General features: G+C 45.7%; 1 protein-coding gene across 1 annotated transcript in view; it reads right to left on the bottom strand.

Moving 5' to 3' along the window:
• KMT2A (lysine methyltransferase 2A) overlaps window positions 1–22,705 on the bottom strand; it is a 50,857-nt gene extending 28,152 nt beyond the window's left edge. The window contains exons 1-9 of the mRNA XM_035555955.2: window positions 22,358–22,705; window positions 10,241–10,310; window positions 6,164–8,832; window positions 4,732–4,909; window positions 4,069–4,303; window positions 3,223–3,287; window positions 2,070–2,438; window positions 1,379–1,452; window positions 400–528 (exon numbers count right to left, since the gene is read on the bottom strand). Of these exons, the coding sequence (XP_035411848.1) occupies window positions 400–528; window positions 1,379–1,452; window positions 2,070–2,438; window positions 3,223–3,287; window positions 4,069–4,303; window positions 4,732–4,909; window positions 6,164–8,832; window positions 10,241–10,310; window positions 22,358–22,702 (4,134 nt within the window). The 5' untranslated portion in view covers window positions 22,703–22,705. The remainder of the gene's footprint in view (window positions 1–399; window positions 529–1,378; window positions 1,453–2,069; window positions 2,439–3,222; window positions 3,288–4,068; window positions 4,304–4,731; window positions 4,910–6,163; window positions 8,833–10,240; window positions 10,311–22,357) is intronic.
• Between the last annotated feature and the right edge of the window lie 383 nt (window positions 22,706–23,088).

Raw genomic sequence — 23,088 nt, 5'->3', positions numbered from 1 at the left:
ATCAGTTTAAAACCCCAGATATACCCAAAGTATTGTGAATTACAAATTACTAACATTTTCCCCAAATCTTGTTGACTCAAGTTGAGGTAAGGTTTTTATAGTTCCATCTTAATGGAATAATTCTTCATAAACCTCAAATTCTTGCTCATCCTCACATTGAGGGTTAAGGTTTAAAGCTTTAAAGTGTCTCTTCATCCAGTACTCTGATTATAAGAAAAAAAAAAAAGGCATAACAAACTTCTAAAAGTCAATCACGTCAGAAAGGTTCCTATTTACAATTCTCACTGAATGGGACCAGACATACAAACTTAGAAGTCACTGTCAGCATTCTTGAGGGACTCTACTTCCAGTTTTTAGAGTCAGTTAATATTCAAATACTTAAAACATTTTGTCCTCTACCTTGAAATCCACTCGGATTCTGTGGACTCCATCTGTAGGTGGCTTTTGCTTGGAACTGCTCCCATTAGTCAGAGTACTGAGCAAATTCAGCGTGCTGCTTTCTGGCTTGCTTATAGGAGGGGGCTTTTCCTAGTCAAGTAAAGGAGCCTGCATTAATCCCAACCCCAAACATTAAAGCTTAAACAGTATTTACAGTAAACACTACACATAATTCATACACAAAAAAAACCAAAACACCCCAAACCAAGAACAACAAAAACCCACAACCAAACCATCACAAAATTAATGAGTTGCAAGAAAGTAACCATTTTGCAATCAGTTTTAAGAGCATTCCACACACAATTGTATTTCTAATTCAATTTGCTGCATTTTCCCCTAGCATCATGTTACTCTCTATATTATCAGTGCTTTTTCTTTTTTTTTTTTTTTTTAGACTTTGCTGCAGTAGGGCAACTCTGGGTGTAATTAGTACCTACCTATACATTTATCTCTGAGATTTAAATATATAAACCATTTTTTTCATAATGAAGTTGTTTCTAAGACAAAGGTAGTTCTTTTTTTTACTTATTTATTTTTTAATGGACAACCTAGCCTTCACTCCACAACATACAAGTCTTAGAACAAATTAACTCCTAAGCTGAATATAGACAGGTAATTTTGTATCCACATACCCACATAAGGTAAAGCCTAACGTCTGTGTAACTTGCTCAAATCACAGGAATCTACATGTTCCTCTTTGATAGGATTGACGATGTCTTTCTTTTTAAATACCACAAAAGATCTTGAGTAGCGTTAGGAATCAAGCTAGATCAGTCTTAAATCAGCATTCCAAGGAAAAGCGGCAGAACTGAATTTCTATAGATATTTTAAGTACAAAAAAAGTCTGCAAAAGGGTTAAGTAATACAGTCTTACTTTCTAGATACACAAAAGATTCAGGTTCTCAAAATTTATTGACTGTGTACAAAAAGCAGTATTCACCTTTTCTTTTGGTTTCTGTTTCACAGGGAAAGTTGGACGGGGAGCAATTTTTTTCTGTTTGTTTTGTTCTGTGCCTAGGAAGGGGGGAAAAATTATGAGTATTTCAAGTAACTAACAGCGACCTGTAGAGAAGAAAAGGGAAAAAGTCAGCTGCGTAATGAGAGATGAATTTTAGACTGGAATTTTTCCATCGTCTTTTGTGGTCACCAACTATGACTGGGGCAGTCTCTGCAAGGTGTGGCCAGTCGAACTTGCTCTGCTAAAAGTCTGAAGTGTTCCAGGTGTAAAGCAACAGAAGTCCTGGAGCTGCCTTTCTGTTCACTTTCCATGCTGTTCTGTACTACGTGCAATAGTAGGTTATGTTTTTGTAGTAGAAAAAATTACATTCTTGTTGTTTCACATTCAGACTGTAAACAGTCAGTAAACTTAACAGTATTGAAAATATACTTCAAGATTGCCAAGACTAGATGACTAAAAATCACTTTAAAGGTGTTCATCTTTCTTCCCGTCCCAATATATAATGTAGTACAATAAAAGAAAGCCAGTTCTAAGCAAAATTCCCAAAATAATTTGCTTTAATTTCACCAGGTCATAAAGCATTTATCAGTTTTAAAATCCAACAGATTTTAGCAGTATTACTACTGTTACTTAACATGACTCAAACATACTGAAGATAAACAGTCCCATTTACCTATTTCTGGCTGTGGAGTCTGCTTTTTCTTAGGCTCAGAAGTGGTAAGTTTAGGAGCTTCTTTTTTCAAAGGTCCTGAGCTTGGTGGCTGAGGAGGGAGCTGTACTGGCTGAGATGTTTGTTTGCCAGTCTTTCTGGCACCAGGTGCAGGGACCTGTTTGGGCTCCGACAGAGGAGCAGAGGAATTCCCATCCTCATGTTTCTCCTCAACTGGCTTACGAGCAGGTTCACTGCTCTTCTTTATGGCATTGTCTTCTCTTGATAAAATAGTTGGAGGAGTTTGTTTCTGTCCAGAGTCCAATTGGTTCTTTCCAGAATGGCTTTCTTTCTTTTCATTCGTCTTGGATTTCTTCTCTTTCTTTTTTGCAGCTAGGAAGAAAAAGCATCAATAAATTAAAGCAGATATAACTGTGCAACTTCGAGTAGTTCACTGCACTTTTAAAATTAGGAAACAGACATTTTGTTTCTTCATTTCACTGAAGAAAAAACTGTACTCATCCAAAAAAAATGTCAGTAAAATTAATGTACTTGTCTTATATTACAACCTGTGTTCTAATACTTTGGGCCTCTATTCTGATAGACTGTAAGCAAAGTACTTATGTGGTAATGCAGATTCACAGCTTAACTGTGCAAAAGAGAAACCCAACATTGCATGGAAAAGTTTAGGGAATTCAAGACAGCCACCTGGCCACTGTCACACTAACATGCAGACCTCCAGAGGTCTAGCACCAGTATGCAGGGATTTAACAAAATACATATGATGGCTCACTTAAGCCTGATGTCAGAGATAAGGAAGTGCCAAGAGATTTATCAGTCCCCATGTCATTCAGAAACATAGAAATATCTTAGAATTGGTTCACCTGAAGTGCTGAGGGGAGACTGATCAGCTATCCGCAGCAGTTCCCTACAAAAGGGAGGAGAAACTACAATTCTAGTGCTGAAAAAGACAGTTATGGATTATGGACGCTGTCTGTACTCACGTTTCTCCTACAACTTTCAGGTGACATCAGCAGAACAGACAGGTTCCCTGTTAACATTTAATTTCAGACTAAACTTTTATAGCTCAGTGTAGTTGCAATGATGGCATAAAAAGCAATTTAAGGTATGAAAATTTCTTTCTTATCCTACACTTGAGCCAAATCTTTCAGCCTACCTTTAGCTTGCTTCTGGAGGTATGCTTTAGAAGGCATCCACTGTAGATTCTGACATTTCCTCATTCTACAAAGAAAGAATATGTTGTGTAATCATAAATTGGAAGAAAAATGCAAACACTAAGAGAGAATTCCATAAATATTCAATGTGATTTTTTTTTTTAAAAGCTATCATCAATACACTAATTTTCTTCAAATTATTTTTCCCTTCTTCAGAGATATTTAAAAGAATAGTATTTTCCTGTATTTTCCTTTTTGTTTTCTGAACTCTCAACACAATTTTGCAGTTAATAAAGCTGCTTATGTAATAACTGATTTGCTGATAAATCCCCTATCAATTCCATTTCTTAGGTATTGGCATTTGAGTAATACCAGGATACTTCCAAGAACTCTAAAACCACATCAAACTCTCTCAACAGTAGTTTTTATGTAATCCACAACGAGGTCATTTCAGCCAAAAAAATAGTTGCTCTGCTTATATGGAGTGGGATTGGATTAGGTGTAAGCAAATTTTAAATGTTCAACTCCTATTTTTCTTATGTCTCATTACAGATGGTTTTCAGTGCTATGCCAGGTTCTTCAAAGTGGGGAGAATATGGGGAGAATAAGTTGTAAGTGAACTTCAGAAAAAGAAGGTCATAAAAAGCACACCTTGATTCTAGAGCTACACTCCTAAATTAAATTGCTTTTAATTGCTTTTTACTGTGATCCACCCTCAGCCCAGGCCAAATTCATTCCAGGCCTGCACTAGAGGGTTAAATCTGTTGTTTCCTACCTCAGAATGTGGATGTGCTTATCCTACTCTGCATAGGAATTAGTTGAAGAATTTCTCACATGCACAAACTTACTTGCAGCACTGCTTCTTTATATTACGCCCACCAAACTTGGGTTTGTCCAGACAGTTAGTACAGACACCACAGTCCTCTGGAACCTGGCAGCCTGAACACTGCCCACAGCGCCTTGACCGTCGACCCTTCTTCACTGGTGGTTCTTGCTGTGTCTTGTTTCTGGTTACCGGCTTAATTGGTTTGATAGGTGGAGCAAGAGGTTCTGCCTCTTCAGAGCCGGCTATCGATGACTTATCTATCAAAAAAAAATTCTAATGTGAATTCACTGAAGTCATACAATGTTTCAGAAGCATCTAATGAGCTAATGGAATTTATTCTATTAAGCGTAAGTTCATCTGCAGACCTGCAGGACCACACAAGCTGTGTGTGCGTGTATATGTACATATCAAAATACACATGTAGACACAACCCTAACTAACCTAACGTGTATCACATAGCACTTTTATTAAAATTCACAATGGTTAAAAGGATTGACCCTATTTGAGTGGCATTTTAACAAAAAGCCCAGATCAGTTTAATATACTGTCCCCTGTTAATTGCTTGATATCCTCATTTTTACAGGTTCAGATGTAGCCATATTTATTATAGATGCCACTAACCCAAGTAGTCAACAAAGCAGACTTTCTATGAATCCACAAGTGAAAACTGGAAGTCTTAACCTACCATCATTCCCCATGGAAGACAGTATCTTCTCTCGCTCTTCCCATGGTAAGGCACTCAGAGTGGGCATGTCATCAGGAAACACGGCTCGCTTACGACCCAGTGCAACAGCTGCTCTTCTGCAAACATGTTTTATTCGTGGTCCTCGGACTGACGTTTCTGATGAATCACTCTCTTGTCCCTAGATTTCAGAATAAGAAAACAGACAGTATTCCTAAGAAAGGTACAAAAATGAGACTGGGCCACATACAAAAACTTCTAAATAACCTAAAAAGAGTTAAATTATATATTAGCTTGCATTTTGTAACGGTCAGGATAAAAGTAAAGACTATCAGCCTTCTAAGCCTTAGATATCCAAGGGAGGATAAACTCAAAAGGACAAGAAGTTTTACTCATTTGGAATTACAAGGTAAATTTCTACCTGTTAACTGGAAAGTGAACTCACTCATGAAGCTGTATGTTATTAGGGCACTGACATCAGAAATTCAGAGTTGACTGGAATTAGGGTAAACAGACTACCATTGAGCATTAACTGATCTGTCAGAAGATCAATTTTGTAGCAGCAAACCTTTAAGATGAGGGGATAGTGTTTACTGAGGTGATAAAATAAATGTAGCATTTTAGTACCATTTTCCACATTTTTAACATAGGATTCCAACATATTTCCTAATAAAAGAACTCCACCCAAAGAATTAACTGCAAGGGCTTGGGCTTCTTAGTATAAACATGCCAGGCATACAGAAGCACACATTTATTCTTTCTGGGGACAAAAGCTTAAGAATTCTTTATTTAAAATATGCACTTATTTTTAACACTAACATTATGTGGGAAAGTGAAAAAAGAAAATACTCCCCGAAAGTATATTTCTATCATAAAACATCTACCTTTCTGACAGCTAAAAAGGACTGCAGAAGAGGGTGGTTTTGGGGTGGGGGAAAAGGGGAGAGGGAAGAGAAGACAGCAGTAGGAAGCAGTCCTCCAATCAGATGCAAAATCCCAATGGATTTTACTCCTTCCCGTTAATAACAGATCAGATCATCATAAGGTAAAGTTAAGAGAGAGAGAGACTAAGATCAACTCATCTTTAGAAAGGCTATTGCAGTTTGCTAGAACCATGCTTTTAAAAATGCCTATTACCCTTGATGTTTACTTTGCTTAGAGTTATACAGAGAAACCTAATAAACAATTCCACTGTACTGTTCTCTAAAAATGCATACAGCTCCCCCTTGAACTGACTATGCAGTAGCTTTCTCTCCCCCTCAACTTCTGCCCATGCCTTCTCATTTTTGTATCATTTACCATCTGTTGCACTAATGGCTATTTAGCTTGGCATATTAACTCTTCACATTCAGGATATGAAAGATACTAGTGATTTTCAGTGCAACTTCAAAATAAGATGCCCTCTCGCAAAAAAAAAAAAAAAGGGAAAAAATACCTGTGCTTTTGGCTGATCTGCTTGTTTGAGGGACTTGCTCTTCTCAATCTTGTACAGCTGGGCTTTTGCTTTTTTCAGAAGACTGGCTACCCTTTTGTCAGTCATTGGCAGTTTGTCTGCTTGAGCCAACATAGAGCTGATGGAGGAAGCGGAATGTTTAACAGTGCTTGATGAAGGAGTAGAGAGACGCAGAGCTTTTTCTTTCTCCAAAGACGGCAGAGTGGGACTGAGGTCCAGATCTGATTTGTCTAACCCCCCTCTACCTTTCTTGGATGTTTTGGTTTTGATGGCTGTTGTATCTACCAGAGCAGCAGTGGAAACATCTGCCACGGGATCTATTGCTGTAGACTTCCTCCGCCCAGCAGTTTTTTTTGCAGAAGATGATGCTGCAGCATCTTCACTGACAACTTTTTCTTTGGGCATTTTACCTACAGGAAACAAAGCAGAGCTACTCTGAATTTCTGACCCTTTTCTCCTTTTCTCTTTCCTTGACTCCCGTTTGTTCTCCTTCTCTCTCTCTCTGTCTTTCTCTCTGCTCTTGTCCTTCTCCACACTTTTATCAGCGTCTTTATCTTTGGACAGTTCCTCTGTTGCCCTGTCTTTGTTTCTGCCTCTCTCTGTCTGGGGACTTGGAGTGAACCAAGGAAAGAGAGGAGCAGGACTACTAGACGAGAAAGGCTCTGCTGGAGTGCTAGTCTGCTTCCTTTGTCTCTGGCTTCTTTCTGCTGATTCCCCAGACTGCGTTAGGGAATGGGAAGGAAAAGTAAAAGTTGAATTTAAGGCACTAGTGGCAAGAGAACTAACAGAAATGCTAGTTAATGAGGAAGATACAGAAGACTGTGGGGTGAGAGTTGTCAGGTCAGAGGTACTAAGTCTCCCACTTCTTGTCCTCATGGAGTGCGAAGGAGATCTGGGTTCTGAGCGGATAGGGCTAAAGACTTTTCTCTTTCGTTTCCTAGAAGAGACACCTGTTGCAGAAGTTCCCGTAGTGGTTCGACCAACCGATGAGGGCAAAGTTACAGATTCAAAGATTCTGGAGTGGGCCTCGCTTGGAGTGAACCTCGGAGCTCTCAGCAGAGGACTTCTCTTGTGCATATCAAATCTTGTTCCAGAATGAAGAGAAAACAGTCGTGCTGGAGCTGTAGCACCTGGTGTCGAGAAGCCAGATGCAAAGCCAACATCCTCTGGTGTTAGTGGTGGGGGTCTAAAGTTATCAAATATTGGTTTGCGAATAAGACCCTCTTTGGCATATTTTGCTGATGAGAAGTACTGTGGTTCTGACCTGGAATGCTTTAGAGAAGTCCACCTAAACGTTGGCTCTCGCAGAATTGATTTCCGTTTCTCTTGCATTGGTGCAGCAGAAGTAGGAAGAAAGGGTGAGGCTAATGGTATGGTAGGAGGCATGAGCCAAGGAGTACGGTCTGAGATGCTGGAAGCGGGTTGTAGTGGTGGGGGAGGAGTGAGCAGAGGGGGAGGAGGAGAGGATGACGACTGCTGCTGTGGCACACTTGGCAAGGCTGACAGTTTTTTAGCAGTCCTCTGGCCAAAACTTCTTTCTGTTATCGAAAACCTTCTGTTTCTCCTATCACTGTTATCATTCTCAGGGGACTGAGAAACAGGCAGAGGTGTGTGAACTTCTGGAGTATTACTTCGTTCCTCAGAAAGCGTCTGCATCTCCTCAGAAGCCTGAGAGTCTGTAGATGTATCAACGCTAGGGCTGCTGGACCGTGAGGAATCTGAAGACATCTGAGATGAATGCTGAGAAGCAGCACTGGATTTTTCACTGGATCCGCAAGAAGTAGCGCTGAACCTGCTGTTTGGTGTGGATTCTAATCTGGATATTTTAATAGGAGGGTCATAGTCTTCATCTTCAATGAACCGTTTGGGTGTTTTAATAATCCGTGAAGAGATAGCACTTACGACTGGCATAATGAACTGTCGGATATTTTTAAGCTGGGTTCTCCCCTTTCTGCCCTGCAGTTTGGCTGCTTCTTTCTCAATCTTTTTTTGCGCCCCCTTTTTAGCCCTCTGCAAGAGTTGCTTAGCAATTGTTGCATCCGTCCTTTTTGTAGAAGGTATAATCCTAACAGGCTTAATCCTGCGCGGACTCTGTCTGACAGCAGTCTTTTCTTCTTTTGTAAGAGGTGGTGTGCCATCCTTTTCTTTACGTATCCTTTGGGGTTTCTCCAGCTGTGAATTTATGACTAAAGTTGAGGAAGTCTTTAAACGTTCAGAAGACGGTGGCCTCCCTCTCCTGCGCACAATCTGAACACTTTTCCTCCCAATCTGAAGTTTCGCCCCAGGCTTAAATTTAGATTTTAGTGGAGAGAGTTTACTAGTTCTTAATTTCTTAATTTTAGTTGCTTGCTGAAATGTAGTGGATGGTGACCTTTTGATTTTTTTCAGACTCTCTTTTTCTTCTTTGCTTCCCTTCTGAATATCTGATGTGCCTTTTACTTGTGACAATTTGAACTTCACGCTAGTAAGTGTTGGAGGTCTTCCTCGTCTTTTTTCCCCACTTTTCAATTCCTTCTTCTTTACTTTCTCCATGGGTGTGGTTTCAGACTTGCTTGAAGGGGAACACACTGATGAAGAGTCTGATAGTACAGCTGAACTTCGGTCAGAACTGCTCCGGGGCCTCCCACGAGGTTTTCGTGGACTAGATTTAACTATGAGGAAAGTAGAGAATGCAGAAGACACATTAAATTTCTCTAAGTATTGGATCAGCTTTATCCAGGTCACACAAGTATTTACTCTGCATAAATCATGACTCACATAAATCGCCAAAAACTTTTCAGTTCATCAACAAGTAAAAATTTTATTTTATCAATCCATGTAAAGACTTCCTTCACAAACCTCTTCTCGTATAAAAGGAGATTTAGATAATTTTTTTAAAATGCAAGCTTGCCTTTCTACAACAGCCATATATGCCATTGCACAAAACCAGTATCAATACAATGGTAAAAGAGAATGATAATTCATAAGCAGATTTGTAATGTTTCAAATGCACTAAAAAATTATTTTAAACAAAATGGATCACAGTTGAAAGGAAAAAAAGTCCTTCTTCAGTAGTACCATCCATCTGCACTGCTAATGGATATGTCAGTACGGCAAGAACAACATACAGGGAGAAGTTGATGTAAGGTATCTTACTAAAAAATGGTTTTAGTTCTGAAATACATTTAGCATTCAGTAGTAGCTAAATGCAGAAATGCATTTAGCATACATTTAGACTGCACTAGCAATGATCAAGCAGATGTGCATGCCTTGATTACTCACCTCTACCAATGCATTTCAACCCATACCCACCAACCCAGCTATTCCAGTTCTGGGTCTTCACATAGCTCTGACAACGTACTTCATTCTTCATCTGAAACACCCTATTAGTACGGCTTTCCACAATAGAATTTGCTGGCAAAGCCAAACCAAGTAGAGTGTTGTGGTGAGAGCATTTATTGGCAAGAATCTAAATCAAAACCAAACCCGTTTGTGTGCACCCCCATCATGATTTGATCCTACATCTAGAAAGTTTCTTGAAAAAAATACAACAACTTAACTTATCCTTAAGCGTTCTGTATTTGTTTTATTAAAAAAAATTGAAGGTTCCAGTTACAGGAGATGAGTGTATTGAAAAATACTAAAATGTTCAACATGGGATTTTTTTATTACTGTTCTTTAAGATTAAATTGTTCCAACTGCATCTTAGATGGAATTTTGTAAAGAAACTTTTTTTTACTTTTTTACATTTGCACCTTGTGACTGCTTCTGTCTACCCATAGCTGAACACATTCCTGAAACTAGATCCTAACCATTAAAATAACTGCCTCTTTAAAACACTAACTTCAGGTTTCAAATACCAGTTTCATCAGTATAATTCTTTTACTCAAAGTTTCCCTGTTCTGCAACAGATCAGATCTAAAGACACCACAATGACAGCATGCAAAGCTAAACTGAATCCAGAGAGTGGTTATGGCCTTGATGGTGGATGAGATTTGATACAACAAACAGGAAAGACATGACAAAACCACCACAAAGCAGCACACAAAGACAACATCCGTTCCTGCTATATGCACATACCTGTGGGGGACCTGGTGGGACTTTGTACTTTGACTTCTTCATCTGAACCAAAACCTAGGAACTGTTCATCCTGCAACAAAAAAGTAGATTGAAATTTGAAGATGTGGATATTAACATTTAAACAAACTTAACTATTATCAAGGCATGAAGAGATTCTAGAAGATTTTCTCTCCCCAAGTAATGTACCCACATTTGTTCTTCAAGCAAACAATTGCTAAAAAGGAAATACCACTTTTATTTTTATATATATAAATATATATGTATTTGTATACATAAACAAAACAGTTATAGTTTACAACTAGAGAACGATGAAAAGGAGTTATGGGGAAACAGAGGACAAGTATCTACGAAAACAATCCTTTAACGTATAAAATCTGCTGCTCATATCAAACCACCAAGAACAGATCACTCCATAGGCTAGTGTTCAAAATACCCTAAGGACCTACTTCAGCTAAACAAACAAAAAACCAGCACACATCTCCATGTTTATTTTTGTAGTACCATTGTAGAATAACTTCTTGCAAACTCATTTAAGAGACCGGAGGCCCAGAAGCAGCCAAGGTCTCTAAGTAAGCCCAAGTGCTCTGGAGGTTCGGCAGGGCCTTTGCTCACTGCAGCCCTGTGCTGATGGCAGCCTCTCCCTGCAGGAGGCCTTGCCCCTGCTCCCACAGAGCCAACAGCAGTGCTCACAGCCTCTGCAAGGAAAGCGTGCAGTTTTGGGGCCTATTCCTTCTATTTTAAAGATTTTTTTTTTTAACCGGACAGAGACGACAGAAATTTAGAAGACTCAGGAATAAAACCACTACAAGTGCTGTAAGAAGACAAGGTGCAGGTTATGAACAAAGTAACATTGACCTAAGGTGCAACACAACTAGGAAACAAACTTAGGCTATAAAACGTTGATTTTTGAAACGACGATTTATGAAATGACAGTTTTTGATATAGTAAAGCCAATCAATACTCCGATTTGATGTTAAGGGTGCTCTGTTCAGATTAAGCCATTTTTTCCAGGGAGCATGCAAAAGTGTAAATCCTCACGATAGGCCACCAAGATTTACGACAATCTGTTTTCATGCCGATCCAGGTTTCCTAATGCAGTTTCACCTCAAGCAATTATGTTCTCTGTTCTTAAATTTCCTCTCTACTTTGAGAACGGATACACCACTTGTTGCTTGCTTCTTTAAAGCACCGCACGCCCTTGCTGCGTACTAGAAAGTAGCTTTCTGCTCTGCTGTGGAGGTGCCACAGCTCCGGCTGCACGTTCTCTGTAACGCATCGCTGAGAATGGAGCCGGCTCGGAGCCGTGGGTAAAGGCTGCCAAGCGCATGCTCCACGCCGCACGCCCAGCACTGCGGAGCCGTCACGCCTGCACGCCGCTCCCCAGAGCACGTGGGCGCGCGGCGAGATGTAAACAGTGTGCGCAGGGCTGCTGCCGGGGAACGGGCCCTGGCACCAGCAGAGGGGATGCTGCTTGCCGAGACATCGGGCTGAAGTGTTCTCAGCACCGAGACGGAGAAGGCAGGCAGAAAAGCCACAAGCTACGTGTGCACAGAGAGGTTCAGAAGGGTACTGGGAACAGCCACTCACCCCGAGCAATTTTTTCCCCATTAGACTACCAAAAAGTGGTACCTGCAGCGTTTTCAAAGACACAACAACGTATGTATAGTGCATCTTAGGTATGGAGAAAGGCCAAATAATGCTTACTTTTGTGTATATGAGCATGCTTTCGCCCAGGAAAACAGAATTCAATGCCACAAGCAGGAGATTGTTAAAGCAATAGCCTCCTAAACAAGAGCTGTGAAAAATACCTCAACGCTAATTCCAGACGTCAGGACAGGGAGGTACAGCACAGCAGTGCTGAGCTGCCTGAGAGCAGTGCTGTTCCAGGAGACCAAGCTGCAGACCTCTGAAATCCTGATTCAGTCCCTGCTCTCCATGCCACACTATTCTCCCTTCAGAGCTCAGCCATCGGCATCCAGTTCCTGAACTTGCGATGGGTTTCATCTTCCTTCTTTTCTTCCTCTTACATCTGTTAAATTAACTGTTGCTCCCACTATGAAATCTTTGTATTATTTCTTCCTTGTCCTCCTGTTTTTCAACAGATTACAAAAGCGATGCTCCATGCTGTCTGCAGTGCTCTTTCTGTCAACAAGTTCAAGCCAACATTACTGCTACATCACCCGCTCCCACCCCCAGCCAGCAACACTCGCTGTGCACCTACCTGACCTGCTCTGTATTTTATCTGCTTGCATCCTGCTCACCTGAAATCTTATCTGCCTCCTCAAGGACTAAGAAAGATACGCATTCGAGCTAGGGAGGACGTATGAGAAACAAGCAGACAGCTACAGGCTCTGCAGCAGAGAATGCTCTTCACAGGGGGACTGCTGAGCTAAATTGAATTAAAAAAAATGAATCTCCTTGTTGAGAGGAAGGCTAACAATAACTACTAATCCTGTAGACCACTTGGTGGAAAAGACAGCAATGATTTCTTTCCATAGAACAATTCAGTTTGAAGTCTCTCAGCTCCAATTAAACATCCCCCAACGCTTCATTCATTGGCTGCACAGGAATGGTGCTGAGCAACGGGCAGCTCGCAGCTGTGGTTCCAGATCCACAGTGCTGCAGGGTGGAAAGCACACCTCTGCAGAAAAAAGACCCCTCACCACTGCAATTCCAACCTAGTCAGCAAAGGCAGAAGATATGCTCTAATCACATTTCCAACAGACCATTTAAAATACACGATAAAATATATACATGTATATATATATTTTTTTTTCCCCAGAAGAGTAACAGATGCAAAGACTTTGCAAGACTGAATTAGAGCCTATCCCTGCTGAGAGAGAGACAAGTTTAATTTAAATTAAAATAATACCTCACTCCAAAACCAGTTAGCGGGACTTGACCTCCGTGTGTATGACACATTTGCTGTTGGTGAACTATTGCAAACCTCAGGCAGCAAAGACAGAGATGCCTCTAACATTAAATGCAGTCTCTAGACACTTAAAACTTGCAGCTTTTAAAGAACAGTGAAAACCACATCATGATCATACACAAAACACTACTGAAACTTGAAAAAGCCGTTAAATAAAACCAGCTTTAATGGAGACATGTATGACCCTGCCTGTTAAGGAGCACTGAGGGACACAGCTCCTAGCACTGAAGGCAACCCCTCTGCTTAAGGTTTCTGTACACTAAAAGCATAGGGAAAAGTCTGTCTTCAGGTCTCATCGTAGCCCATTCTGCATGAAAATTAGCAATACCAGTAAATGTGGGTGCGTAAGCTGAGCTTTCTTCCTAACAAAATGTGGAAAAAATAAATAAATGAAGAAGATGAGCAAAAACCAGATCTGGGTGGTAGCACTAGAGCCCTGACATGGGAAGAAAGCTTGTCACCACCTTACATTACACAAAACTTTTACAAGCTTGCAATTAAAAATAACCTCCCCAACAATAACAAAGTTGCAGAGGTGTTGACTACCAGCAGTTAAACCTCAGAACAGAAAACAAGTCTGCAGTTAAAGTCATGAGATGGCAGCCGGGTGTTCAAAGGTAAGAGCAGGGCAGGACAGAGATGTATTTCACAGTATCGGCTCTGTCCAGGACAAAACACTGCGACTGAAGACAGACAAGAGCTCACAATGCACTCTCCAAATACTCCAGCCACCCCTCCACCTCGCTGCGAGCTTAATGAAAAGAAACAGGCACTTGATCACGACCCCTCAGAAGTTCGGTCAGATGCGCTTCCCTGCTGCCCGGCCCAGCTCAGGGTTTCCCTACACCTGCACAGTGAGGAACGCAGCAAAGAGGAACCGCACACGATTCCTGCACTTCTGCAGAACGAATCCCCACTCCTGCTATCCCCCAGAAGTGCATCACACAAGATTTCACACAAACTACCACCCCTGCCCAAGCTCTCACCAACCAACTATGAGAGAGACAATTTCTCTACAACTATTTGGAGGCTGGGGCCATGAAGCAAATAAGATAGAAGAGCTGTCCAACGGTCCTGAACTGCATCTGCCTCTAAGTTACTGTAGCTACTATGAATGCCTTTTAAGAATAAAAATAAAAATCTGGGATCCTATTATTTTGTCTGAGGCTATTAAATCAGTGTGCTCTATTTTTGACGGTTGTATGCCCTAACCCACACGTGGAACCTGTGTTGTTCTCAAACTGATCACTGCTGTGGGTCCCTTCCAACTCTGGCTATCCCATGACTCTGACTGCTAACTTACTTTTCCAATGGGATAGATAAACAGATAGATAAATAAATAGATCAAAAAAAATTACTTTGGCTTCATTTACAACTAGAAGCAGCAAGACCTGTACGTCATTCAGGTTTGTTCCGTGATGTTCCTGCCTGTATCACTGACCTCAGCACAGCAATTCTCACAGCCTAGGACGATGGCCTTGTAACTTCGCAGAACGAGAAGTGATTGAGAAGGCCACGAAACACCAGCATGCACGTGCAAGGCTAAGTCACCCAGCCAGAAGTCAAAATTCGATTCTGAGGCAAATAAAACAGGAACGGTCACTCCAGTTTTTCAGAAATCGCTATAAAGCATGACAGATGGAGAGTGATTAAAAACCATCATGGTTTTGAACATGACCTCATTTACCTGAGAAAGAATAATGCAACACCAAAAGGTCACTCGGGATTATAAATAAAGGGAGGAGGAAAGGCTCGCCTCTCGGGCAAGGCACAAAACCTCGCTGAGCAGGCAGGGGTGATCTCTTGGCAGTCAGCAGAGCTCCCACGTCCATCCCCACTCAAACACTGAGCCACCCAGACCAGCCTAAACCTCAGAGCTGCGAGCAGATGAACGAAGGCTTTTCTTGAAGTCATCTAGTTACTGCAAGAACAGAAAACTCCCAAGCAAATCTCTATTTGAACACAATCTATCACAACACTCTTGAGTGAAATTACTTTCCAAAGAATTTCTGATTAAAGGTCTCAGGGGAAAGTCCAGCCCCAGATGCCCAAGTGTCCTGAAGGTGCTGGTGTCCTGATCTGCCTGACTAACAGCCTGACCCAAAGCACTACGGACTTGTAACACTGCAGAGGACCGTCACCAAAGCTGTCAAACTCTACGAACAGCAGTGCAGCTGACCCAAACAGCTCTCACAAAGGTTTATTTAATTTTAAAGCAGTTATTTGAACAATGCTTTCCTTCTCTTCCCATTCACCCTTTTGATTTTGGCCCCAGTTATGCAGCACCTCAGCTTCTTGGAAAGAGAAGAGCTGGTTTTAGGAGACCACTCGGGAGCCTGCTCGGTAACTACAGCACAACACCTACCGGGCTGCTTTGGGAGGAACGAGCATCCTTGGAGGTCAGCAGACAGCAGCCCCTGGGACAAGCACCGGGGGCACTCGGAGCTTTAGTCGGAGGCGGAACCCTCTGGTAACTCAGGGAGAGGCTTCACCAGCGATTACTGGCGGTGCAGCGCCATTACCAGACAGCACGATATTCGGGTTCAGTGCTATCTACTTGCTAGGTTGAGGGCCCAGCTGCCTTTCATTCTTTAACTAATTCCATATCTGAAAGCTCTGCCTGGGAATGATGTGGGAGCTCAGCTGGGACCTTGCCTCAGAACAGCACCGATGCAGCTACCTGTCCTGAACGCGAGGTAAAACGCTTGACTGTGTTCCAGACTGGAACAGGGAAGAGCTGTGCTGTACACCGTGCTACTGGGCGGCAGCGGTACCCTCAGCAGCTACCTCCGACACCGCAGCCCTCAGCAGAACGGCAGCTCCCCCGTCCCCAGCCCACGGCTGACTGCAGAAGCACAAAGAGCAGCCGCCCTGCGCGGGGCTCAAGCGCCGAGCACCCCACTGTAACAGTGCTAAGGAGCGCACGGATCAGTACTGCCAGCATGCTAGAAGGAAACTAAGAATATCCAGAGTTAGGGGTAACGATACAGCTCGTCTCTTGCTATTTAGCCAGAACTGCAAGCAGCAGAGAGGACGAACTTACACCAGCCCACAAACGAAACACAAGCAGGCCACGTATTCCACAGTCACGGCTCCATCAGCTCAGGCTATCCTCTACGCCCAATACTCCATACGAACAATTCTCACTTCCAGTTTCACAACAGGAACGCCTTTGAAAGCGCCTGAGAAACGCTCTTGTTTTGCTTGCAGTGAGCTTCCAGTACCACTACCGCCACCGAGGGTCAGACAGACCATTGCCTAGAAAAATCTAACTTACACTCAGCGAGAGAAAAGTGAGACCAAAGCCTCCCGGACCACATCTAACAGAGCGCTGGCAACACGCCGCTTTTGGCAAGCTACATCCCTTCCTCTCTCTTGGTTCCACAATGAACATTTAGAAAGCAATGCTTCAGCTGAACTTGGACAACTGAGAGAAGGAAGGAATTCTCGAGCTTGTTGTTGAATAAAAGCAGACATAACTCACCATGCTGCCCAGACACACACCAAGGCAGGAGGCTGAGGTACTTGGGATACTGCTGCACACACAGAGCTGTGCCCCACGTGCTGCACCTATCCACATACACAAATAGCTTCAACAACAGCAAACTCATCTTTTACTTCTGAAGAAGCGCGTGCCACCCAGCAAAGCATGAAGTATAATTAAAGTATTTCAAAGGCTGGGCTACGTTTCCTAGCTTGTCTCAATGGAAAAAAGTTTAGCCTTCTGTGATTTCTTTTGTGATTTCTAACTTGATGCCTAAGAACTCACTCGCTGCTGCGCACAGGGCCGACCTGGGGGCTGAACCATAAGGAACTCCAGTGCTGACAGTAAAACGCAGAAATGGAAAAGCCTCAGAGGCTTATGCAGCACGGCCACCTAGCTCAAAGCCTGTACCTGCCCAAGAAACATCCCACTTTAACAATCTGCAAGAACACACGTCCTTCACTAGCATCACTCTCAGTGGCCCCCAGTGCTGAACAGAGAAGCGAGGTGTAGCATCTCACCCGTGAGTCCCTTTGCCTGCCCTTTCCCAACCAATCCTTCGCCTAAAGAGGAGATCAGGATGCCTTCCAGTAAGTGCCAGATGCGTTTTACTCGGGTGCTCTCTAAGACAGGTCAAGAAGAGAAAGCAAACTCCTTTGCTGAAGTGGGAAACTTTTGCTGGTTTGCAACCAGAACCAAGGAAACCAAGTCCCTTAATCGCAGAATCATTAGGGTTGGTAAAGCCCTCCAGGATCACCTGGTCCAACCACCCCCTACCACCACTGCCACCACTAAGCCATGTCCCCAAGCACCACGTCCAACCTCTCCTCGAACACCCCCACGGACGGTGACTCCACCACTCCCTGGACAGCCCGTCCCCATGCCCGACTGCTCTTCCTCAGCAGAAACGTCTCCTCATTTCCAACCTGAACCTCCCCTCCCTCCAATGTTTCTGTTGATGGAAACAACATACAACTGAAACCTGACCAAAATGCCTCCCTGCCTCTCAGGACAAGGCAGTTTCTTGCCTCACACATGACAGTGCCTTTTTCCATGGAATTCTTGCTGCTCGAAAGCTGTACAAACAGCAAGCTTTGACATCACAACTGCAAAACTTGCAGTGGGCACGTTCTCTTGCGTGCAGGCACAGCAGAGGAGCACCTGCCCGCTCGTGGAAGCCAGCAGCACTGCCTCCCATGCACCGAACAGCTCAGGAGGATGCAGCCTCCCCAGGGAAGAACTTCAAAGCCAGTTAAGCAAGCTGAAAGATGAACAACTGACTCAGAGACACCCAGACTTTTTTTTTTTTCATTTCCTCCACATCTGATAGAGTAAAATCTATAGTACGGCACTTCTATTACGATAAAAAATAATAATAATAAAAAAAGGCAGCGCAACATAATCCTAAAAGGATCTGCCCTGTGAATTTTCCGGTCGAAGGAAGCACGACGTCCAAAAGCCCCTGGAGCAAAGGGATCAGTGTGCACTGCTGCTCCGTCTGAGGCTGCCTTACCTGCCGCCGCGAGGAATGACACCACCTTTATTAAAAGCAGCTTCTCATGGGGAAACCCAAATTCCCCTTCTCCAAAAAACTGCACAAAACCAATACTCTGAGAGTTATGAGTACTTGGTAACACTGACTGAATTTGGGAAACAGGATGGCTGAAATGTGTGCTCTTATTTTCACACTCCTGACAATGACTTCCTAACTCTTCGGAAAGGAAAGCAAGCACCGAGGAACCCGGCATCCCTCAGGCTACATCTGTACAATCTTCATCCCGTGTCTTTCGTTTCACATCAACAGCTAGGAACTCCATACATACCGATGATGTTACCAGTAACAGGCTGCACTCCACACTTTCACTCACAGCTCAAACACCCGGGCAGTTTTGCACTGACCATTCAACATTAAATTAGGAAAGAAAATTTTGAGGCAGACAGAATTCTAATGCCCACGTGAAAAATAACTAATCTGTACTCTCAGCTCCGGCGTAACTGAGGCAGAGAGAAGCCACTCCTCCCAACATGTGGAACTGGCGCGGTTTCAAAACAAGGCAGCCATCGGTGAACATCTAAGACCAACATTTACTTCATAAAAGATTATGGTCCATGTATAATCGCAGCAGTGCTACTAGGAACACTGTCAGTGCTGCTGTATTGCACTTCAGACCTCAAGGCTCTGCAGCTCAGTGCTGACTTTTGAACTGGTGCAGGTTTATGAAGGGAAGTGTCACTGCACACCTGACAGCCGACAGCATTTATGAGCCAAAGCTCCGATGAGACTTCCGGGACGGGGAGGGAGCTCTAAAATGACAGATGCACCAGGTAGACAACAACTGCACAAACTTCCCTCGTCACAAATTCTACACGACAAGTCAAGAAAACACCTTCAAATTCCCCTTATTACTTGGGTGTCATTCCCATCACGCAGAAGGATAACGCTGTACAAATGCCACTGTTTTCAACCAGTTATAGTTTAACTAAGCAAAAAATCCCCCCTGCCAACTCCTGCTACGCCAAAGTCAAACACCGTAATGCTGCTCCCTTAAAGCTAGCTGGTTTCAAGATAACTCAGTGAAAAACTGAAGTAAAACAGAAGTATTCGTACAAAATCATCAAAAATCTGGGGGATATGCAGTGACATCCCCGAATTCAGATACTTCTATATTAGAAATAAAGTCCACTACATTCTACAAAATGTCCAAGGAGACAAGAGAAAGACTGAGTAAAATACCTGCTCTTGACTTCTACTTTTTTGTTATATCACAGCAAATTTTTCCGTTAATGCACAATTTCAGCAGATACGCAGGACCAGAACGCAATATGCCACTCGGGAAAAAAACAACCACCCCAGAACATGACAGAAGATATATGTAAAACACAACACAGCTTCCTCCATGTTACTTTGGTTACCGTGAGTTACTAAACCCAAATTATTCATCAGGACTTTACTCCTGCTGCAGAATGCAACCTCAGATGAAGACTGTGACTGGCGAGTTCAGGGAAGACCCTCATCTCGCAGAGGTAAGCGGTGCAGTCGTTAGGCAGCTCCCGAAGGGACACAACAAGTGGCAGTAAGTAGGGAACTGCTGGAAGTGCCCTATTAGGAGACAGCTGTGTCCAAAGTCAGGGACCATGCAGGCACCAGACCTCCACCATTTCAATATAAACATGCAGCCACCCTCTCCTCAGAGACTACAGGTGGCACCCGCACACGTAGTCCCTAGCTGTACAACAGCTCTTTGCACATCCCCTGCTCCTACCACTTAGGAAACTTGTGCTGCAGGAGAGGAGAGCTTGTCCGAGGACTTCTGGTGACCAGCAACGGTGCTGCAATCTTCGCTATGACTCCAACCCACATAGTCAACAGCTAAGAGAACTAGGTCTTTCACAGCTAAATACTTTATTTCCAGAGCATCAGAGAAGGAAAGAAACATCCTTGTATCAGCAATGAGAAAAATGAGCCAACTAGACAAACCAAGCTGCAAGACACCCCAAATGCTCAAGAGCACCTGCTCCTGCTCCATCCCAACACTAGAAAACCGCAACTTCACAGCAGGAAAAAGAATGCTGGGTCTACTCCTTCCCTGCTCACGAGTGGTGAGATGAATATCGACCTACAGAGACAACAAGCCACAGATTTTATTTTCCACTGTATATAATATTTGACAGGTTTTAATAGCTAAATCGAAAACCTAAAAAAAATCTTAAGATCCAAGAGACATTTTCTTCATTAGCTGCTAGTGCCAAGAACTTATTTAAGCTATTTTGAAGCAAAGATGCCCTAAACGCGAAACCGACATAGATTTTTCAAAGATGCCTTAGACTTCTAAGATGCAAAGGTATGCTTTAAGGCAAATACAGTGGGAATAACAAGAAAAAAAAAGAAAAAAAAATAATCTGGTGTCACCTAAAAAAAAAGAAAGAAAAAAAACAACAGGTTGCTGACCTTCCCCCCCACCCCCCCCCCAAAAAAAAAGACAAAAAAGACAAAAACAACCCGTTCAAGTTGTTAACTCTGTGGTGGTCAGATGGGTTAGCCACATTTCAGTCAGTGTTGCCACTGAACTAACACTCAGGAGACACTAACTTCTTTCAAATGGATACAGTAAATTCCATTCAACCTGGTCTATTATAAGCAGAGAAGTTTACAAATATAGTAAACAGCTACCTTTAAGGTGTTTGTATTAAATACAATGGATGCTAGCAGGCAGTCCGAGTTAAAGCTACAATCGCCGTGTTTACTAGGTTAGCAGCGTTTCCAGATCAGCTCTAAGTTTGTAAATCCAGCCCCCTCCAAGCATCGCTGCCGCTGGACCAGGCACTCTGCAGCTCAGAGCTGCTTTAGTTCAGCTGAGCTCCGCTTCACGTTACCTACCAAAAAAACCACCGAAAACAAGCCCAGAAGTAAACCATATTCTTGTACGTGCTTTAATAGCGTCCAATATTATCAGCAATGAAAAAGCAAGACAACTGCTTTTTAAAAGGGCAAAAGGTACACAAAACACAGACTTGAACGCTCTGCACCTGACAGCCTGCCTTTAAACCAGAGACAGAAAGAGCCTTTCAAAAACAAAACCCCACTCCCATTACAAAGGAGCTGGAGAATCTTCCTGCCAGAGCAAGGACACAGCTAGCGAGCGATGCAAAAGAAGAAGCACGGCCAAGGAACGCTGCAGCACGCAGTAGGTAACACAGCCCCATCATGTCTTCCCTGCTCTGTCAGTAGGTGGGCTGTTGTTACTCTTGCTCTGGCTGCCTTAGAAAGGCTTAAAAAAACGAAGGCAGGAAGAAGAACAGCTCAGAAAAAAACAAAAACCGAAAACCCCAAAACCCAAAGCACCGCCACCACAAAACGCGCGGCTCCTTCTCTTCTCGCAGCCGAGCTGCTCTCCCCCAGCCCTGCTGCCCGGAGCCTGCCTCCGCCGCCAGGTGCGGCCGGGGGCGGCGAGGAGGAGCGCGGGGAGGGCCCGTGCCCGCGACACCGGCAGCAGGGCTCCCGGGAGGGGCCGGCTGGCGACATCTCGCCTCTCCGCCTGGGCCCAGCGCCTGCCCCCGGTCCCGACGGCTGCCGCCCACCCGAGCCCCCCCGGCTCCGTCCGCTGCCGCTGGAGGCCGGGACGCGCCCGGCAGGCGGAGCCCCCGGAGCATCCTTCCGGGGGGGCGCCGCAGGTGCCGCGCGACACCCGGGTCCCCGGGCGCCGCTCGCCGAGGCCGGTCCCGCCTCGCCCCCGCCCCGCCGCCGGTCCCGGGAGCGCCCCTCGCCCCCTCACCCGCCTCGGGCGGCCGCCGGCGCTCGGCCCGCTCCCGGCCTCGGCGCCCGGCGCAGGCGAGGCGGCGGCAGGCGGATAATGGAGGCGGCGGCGGCGGCGGGGAGGACACCGGCGGCAAGTCGCGTGCGCGGGGAGGGACCGCGCGGCGCGGAGGCGGAGGGCGGCCGGCACCCACCCACCCCCCGCCCGCCCGCCCGCCGCGCGCGGCTCCCCGCGGCGCCCCCCGCCGCCGCCCCCGGCGGGCACACGGCGGCGGCCGGGCGCGCCCTTTGTGCGGCGCGGCGGGGAGCGGCGCGGAGCGGTAGGTGTGTCCGGCGGGGGCCGCGCGGGCAGGGGGTGTGCCCCCGCCGGGGCGGAGCGGGGATGTGGCGGAGCGGGACCCGCGCTCCGGGCCGCGCCGCGCCCTCCCTCCCGCCGGCCCCGCTCACCTCTCCGCTGCCCGCCTCGGCCCCGCAGGCCGCGCGGAACCGCCGCAGGTTGATGCCGATGGCGGCCGAGACCTGGAGCGCCGCGTCGAAGCCGGGTCCCACCCCGGCCGCGGGGCCCCCGGAGCCGCCGGAGCCCGGCGCTGCCCCGCCTCCCCCGCTTCCCGCCGCCCCGCCGGAGCACGGGCCGCCGCGCTCCCCGTCGCCCGCCGCCGCCGCCGCCGCCGGCTCGGCGGCTCGCAGGCTGCGCACGGCCGGCACCCGCAGCCGGGACCCCCCCAGCCCCCGGCGGCCCCAGCCGCCGCTGCCGGGCCGGGCAGGGAAGCGCCACCGACCGCTGTGCGCCATCTTTACTGTGAGGCGACGAGCCAGAGAGCGGGGCCGGGCCGCGCCCCGCGCCCTGCATAGCGCTCCGCCGGCCCGCGCGGGGCCTGCATAACGGCGCCGCGTATGCAGGTTGCGGGGCTCCGCCGCGCCGCCGCCCCGGCACGCGCCTAAGCCATGCGCGGCCGGCGCCGGCCCGGCATAACGCCGGGCGGTATGCAGGGTCCCGGGCGCGGCCCCCAGCGCGGCCCCCCGCCCTGCATAGCGCAGCGCCCGCCGCGGCCGCCCGCCGTGACGCGCGGCGCCATCCAGCCGCGGGGCTCCGCGCGCGCAGGCCCCGGAACGCGGCTGCCGCGAGGGGCGGCCGCAGGCGGGCCGCAAACCCCGGGCGGCGATGCCGAGCCAGGGCG

The sequence above is a fragment of the Cygnus atratus genome, chromosome 22 (genome assembly GCF_013377495.2).
Source record: "Cygnus atratus isolate AKBS03 ecotype Queensland, Australia chromosome 22, CAtr_DNAZoo_HiC_assembly, whole genome shotgun sequence".
Lineage (NCBI taxonomy): Eukaryota > Metazoa > Chordata > Aves > Anseriformes > Anatidae > Cygnus > Cygnus atratus.
Note: the sequence above shows the minus strand (reverse complement) of the source record. Positions and strands in the feature narration are given on the sequence as shown.